General features: G+C 53.4%; 1 protein-coding gene across 1 annotated transcript in view; it reads left to right on the plus strand.

Annotated features, from left to right (window-relative positions):
• si:dkey-11f4.7 (piezo-type mechanosensitive ion channel component 2) overlaps window positions 1-5,000 on the plus strand; it is a 49,473-nt gene that overhangs the window by 25,188 nt on the left and 19,285 nt on the right. The window contains 7 exon segments of the mRNA XM_056597962.1: window positions 615-815; window positions 1,166-1,370; window positions 1,776-1,877; window positions 2,598-2,763; window positions 3,412-3,655; window positions 3,929-4,025; window positions 4,334-4,493. Of these exon segments, the coding sequence (XP_056453937.1) occupies window positions 615-815; window positions 1,166-1,370; window positions 1,776-1,877; window positions 2,598-2,763; window positions 3,412-3,655; window positions 3,929-4,025; window positions 4,334-4,493 (1,175 nt within the window).

The following is a 5,000-nucleotide window of genomic DNA, read 5'->3' on the forward strand; positions in this document are numbered from 1 at the left end:
CTGTTCACCACCGAGGGCTGTTGTGTAGGCTCACAGAGTGGGCCTCTGATTCATATTTATGCCCTTGGATTAGAATAGAATAGATAGAATAGAATATCTTTATAGATAGATAGAATAGAATAGAATATAATATCTTTATTGTCATTGTAACAAATAAAACAAAATTAATTTGTTGAATTCGTTGATTAATATCTAAAGTTGAACGGCGGGGATTTCACTTTCTTTCGCCTCATGTTTGTTTTGACCAATCGTCTGGCCGGAGGCGGGGATCTTTAAGCGTGTAAAGCTACTTTCAAATCTAAATGTAGAAATGCACTTAAAATCGTCTTCTGAAAGCTTAATCAACTCGAGATATTCCTTCTAGCTCGAAGAGACAGGTATTTCAGGAGCTGATTATCCATAATCTTATGCAATTGAAATACTTCAAGTATAGATATATATATATGTATATATCTCAAGGTCATATATATATATTTATATCACCAGGTCAGTAGAAAAACCAGAGAAATACATAAAACAACCATTTGACTGTATCAAGCCTAAGGCTCCAGCGACATGGACCAAAGCGCTCCAGTCGATGTGCGCTAACCTCTGGGTTCTGCCCTGCGTCCCAGAACCACCTGATGGTGCTGGGCCTGTTGGTGTTCGAGGCCACAGTGCACCGCCACCAGCTGTACTACCGGCTCCGCAACGACCTGAAGGCCCACCACTTCAGCGTCATCTTCCCCGGCGTCGGCCGGCAGCACCTGGACCACGGCGTGGTGCCCTGCCTCAAGTACTTCATCAACTTCTGCTACTACAAGTTCGGCCTGGAGGTGAGTGTCTCCCGCTCGCTCCTCAAGGGCCGCTACTCAGAAAGAAAAGCACCTGCGGACACGTTAGCGACACGCTATCAGGGAGGCATGCGGATCAGGAGGTAGAGCGCGTCGGCTGGGAACCGGGAGGTCGCTAGTTCGATCCCCGTCTCCTCCTAGCTGTGTGTCGCGGTGTCCCTGAGCGAGAAGGCCTCACCCCGACTGCTCCCCACGGGCTGGCTGTCGCCCTGCGCGGCTGGCCCCGCCGTCGGTGCGGTGAACGGGTGAACGGGAGGCAGTACTGTAAAGCGCTTCGAGCGGCCATTGGTAAGAAAAGCGCCGTATAACTGTCGTCTTTCTGTGCGCTTCAGATCACCTTGGTCGTGGCGGTCAACGTGGTCGGCCAGAGGATGGACTTCTACGCCCTCCTCCACTCTTGCGCCCTATTGGCCGTCCTCTCCCGGAGGCGGAGGAAGGCCATCGGGGAGGTGTGGCCTAAGTACTGCTGCTTCACGGCGGGCCTGGTGGTGCTGCAGTACCTGCTCTGCGTCGGGATCCCTCCCGCCCTCTGCGTCGGTACGTCTGGAGAGGAGAGGGCTGGTTGGTTGGTTGGTAGTGAACCCTGAACAGACGACCGTCGGCCCAGGTAGACGTAAGGCTGATCATACCCGCCCCGGACAGACCTTAGGTCTACGGCAGGGTGGTCCTTCACCGTGTTTGTGTTTTATCCCGGTTTGTTCACCGGTGTCCCGTCACATTTCCTCTGTGAGGGCGATCGACAACGGATGAGAATCGACGCAGTCCGTCAGTCGTTGTGTGCGCCGCTGTTCTCCCAGCGCTCTCTGAGGGCTCGGTTTCAAACGTGTGCCGTATATAAACAGATGAACTGCAGTCACTCATGCAATTCACTTTATGTTAACATGTTAAAGAAATCCACGTTTTAGTAGCGTTAGCGTGACCTGATGTGTCTGTTCCGTTCAGACTACCCTTGGAGGACTGCGCTCCGGCCTCTGACCTCCAACGTCATCAAGTGGTTCTTCATGCCCGACTTCGCCATGAGGCCCAACCCGTCCTTCATCCTCTGTGAGTTCGTTCACCCATGCAGACGTCTCGCCCCTTCTTCCACGTTTTCATGTAATCAGCGTTTCATGTTTGATTTGATCAATCTCCGACAAGCAATCTCTTGCTTTTCTGCCTTCTCTTCACTTCTCATTTCTTTCCCTATCCTCATCTCCTTAGAATCTGAAATGTAAAAGCAATGATTCATCAAAGCGATTCATCTGTCCATTCCGTGCATGGGAAATGTGAGCCTTGGTATTCAAGCCTAGACTGGGAAGCCCCGCCCATTGAGTTTTGAGTTTGCCCTGCAGAAGGGTCTAGAGAAGAGCAATAATAATAATAAAAAATCGTTCTGCTTCCGATGCGTTTATGCGGGAGCCAATCACCAAGCTGGCTTCTCCCCCCCCCCCCCTGTGCGCTATTGGCTGGTTTAACACAACGACGACAGGGAAGCGACGGCAAGCAGCCAATCGCGCACAGAGCCAGTTGAACTAGGCCCCCGTTGATCAAGCCTCTTGAGCTGAAGAATATGACGGCCGCTTCCCCAGACCGAGCTCAATCGTAGATTGAGCTCGGTCTGGGGAAGCTGCCGTCATTTTCTTCAGCTCATTAGCCTGGCAAAAGCCAGGCTAATTCAAGCCCGGCAAAAGCCAGGCTAATTCAAGCCCTTTCAGCCCACTCATTCACCCCCCCCCCCTCCCCCCCCCGCCCCCTGCCCCCCCCCCCCCCCCCCCCCCGCCCCAGACGACCACCTGCTCCTGCTGTGCTCCTCCCTGCAGTGGCAGGTGTTCGAGGAGGAGAACCGGGCGGCCGTGCGCCTCCTGGCCGGGGAGAACGTAGAGATCAGCCGCAGTCTGGACCCGGGCTGCATCAACCAGTTCATACCGGTCGACAACTTCCTGCACTGCAGGTCAGGGGGGCTCACACGCTGTGGAACGTTCAGGTTACAGTAGAGTGCTGCCAGCAGTTCAGCCAGTAGGGTACTGTTTATTGAAATACTGTATCGTTGGTGGGTTGGTGGTCATTGGTATTATGGGATGGATCTGGTACTGTAGGAGGACGGGGACGTGGTGCTGCTGTGTGTCAGGGTCGTGTACCCCGTTGTATAAGGACTGTGGTACTCTGATTCAGTATCCATCCACCGTCCATTCAACAAGACCTGTGTCATATTCCATCAAAAGCATTTATCCTTTGGCTGGTATGTTATTCCATTATGTGCGTTAATAAACATGTGAACAGACGTGAATGTTAACAACGGTTATAGTGTTCTTTTTTAATTGTTGTTTAGTTGTTGTAATTTATCATGAAGAGAATATGTGTGTTGTTAATTGCAGGACATTTTTTTGGAAAGCTGTTGAGTTTATTATGATACTGTATCGTACATTGTAATGCAATGCAACTTGACCACGAAACAAATGAAGAGCGCAAATAATGAACTCAAGCTCCACATTAGCACAACTTAAAATCAACAAACCGCTCCCTCATCCGTCCGCTCCTAAACCTGACGAAGAACCGATCTCCTCCCCTCTCCCCATGAACCCCCCGTCTCGGCCCCCAGGTCCTACCTGGACATGGCCAAGGTGTTCATGTTCAGCTACTTCTTCTGGCTGGTGCTGTGTCTGATCTTCATCACCGGGACCACGCGCATCAGCGTCTTCTGCCTGGGCTACCTGGTGGCCTGCTTCTACTTCATGCTGTTCGGGAGCAGCCTGCTCATGCAGCCTGTTCGCCACGTGCTGCGGCTGTGGGACTGGCTCATCGGCTACACCTGCCTGGTCATCGCCATGAAGAACCTGCTGTCTGTGAGTGACGGGCTGAGGCCCCACGCGGAGCCACCGGGGCAGACATGGGGGATGGGAGAGGCATATTGTTGGAGTGTGGTTTGCTCGTTTCGTCCTGATCACTTGAGGGCACAGGATTGACAAACAAAACAGAATTTCTTTCTGTCCTGGATTCATTGTTTAAAAACCTTTATTCTCCTCTCCTCTCCTCTCCTCTCCTCTCCTCTCCTCTCCTCTCCTCTCCTCTCCCCTCCCTCCCCCCTCCTCCCTCCTCTCCCCCCCCCCCCCTCTCAGCTGGGTTCCTGTGCCTACCTTGACAGCCTGTTGAGGCGCGGCTGCTGGCTCATCCAGGCCTTCAGCATGTTCTGTACCATCAAGGGCTACAACGTCCGTGAGTCTGTCACACTCCATTCATTCCACCATTCATCCATCCATCCATCCATCAATCCATCCATTCATTCATCCATACATACATCGCTCATTCATCCATCCATTCATCCAACCATCCATTTAATCATCCATCCATCCATCCATTCATCCTTACATTCATCCATCTCTCTGTCTCTCCCCGCGGCTGTCTCTCTACTCCCCCTCTCCCCCCTCTCCCCCCCTCCCCCCTCCCCCCTCTCACCCCCCCTCTCCCCCCCGTCTCCCCCGTCTCCCCCCCCTCCCCCCTCTCCCCCCTCTCCCCCCGTCCAGCGGAGCCCGATGACGACTGTGAGCTCCCGGAGGGCGAGGCGGGCATCGTGTGGGACGCCATCTGCTTCACCGTGCTGCTGGTGCAGAGGCGGGTCTTCCTCAGCTACTACTTCCTGTACGTGGTGTCGGACCTCAAGGCCTCCAAGATCCTGGCCTCCAGGTCCGTCCCGCCCACACATTCCTCTCGCTCCTTCCTATCGGCTCCCCTGCACGTGTCCGTCGCATTCGCTCTGGTCAAGTCTGTAGTGTTTGTACACTCTTCATCACAGTCACGGCCGCAACGGGCTTCACAGGCCGAGTACGATGACCCTCCGGGTGCCACTGTGGCCCAGGGGGTAGAGCGGGTTGGCCGGTAACCGCAAGGCTGCTGGTTCGATCCGAGTGTGTCGAGGTGTCCCTGAGCGAGACGCCTCACCCTGACTGCTCCTGACGAGCTGGCTGTCGCCCTGAGGGGTGAATGCTTTACAATATGTGCGATATCGTAAAGCGCTTCGGATAAATGCTATCCATTTACCCTCCCGTAGCTTCCGTCCCCCAAAGGACAAGGAAACACGTGAGTTCAAAGGAGATGGTATGAAATAAAATCGTCAAGGAAGAAAACCATGAGAAGGAACGCAGCATCCCTCCTTCCAGGGATCGTTAGAAGTAAAATGGGTTCATAATGGAC

The sequence above is a fragment of the Gadus chalcogrammus genome, chromosome 1 (assembly GCF_026213295.1).
Source record: "Gadus chalcogrammus isolate NIFS_2021 chromosome 1, NIFS_Gcha_1.0, whole genome shotgun sequence".
NCBI lineage: Eukaryota > Metazoa > Chordata > Actinopteri > Gadiformes > Gadidae > Gadus > Gadus chalcogrammus.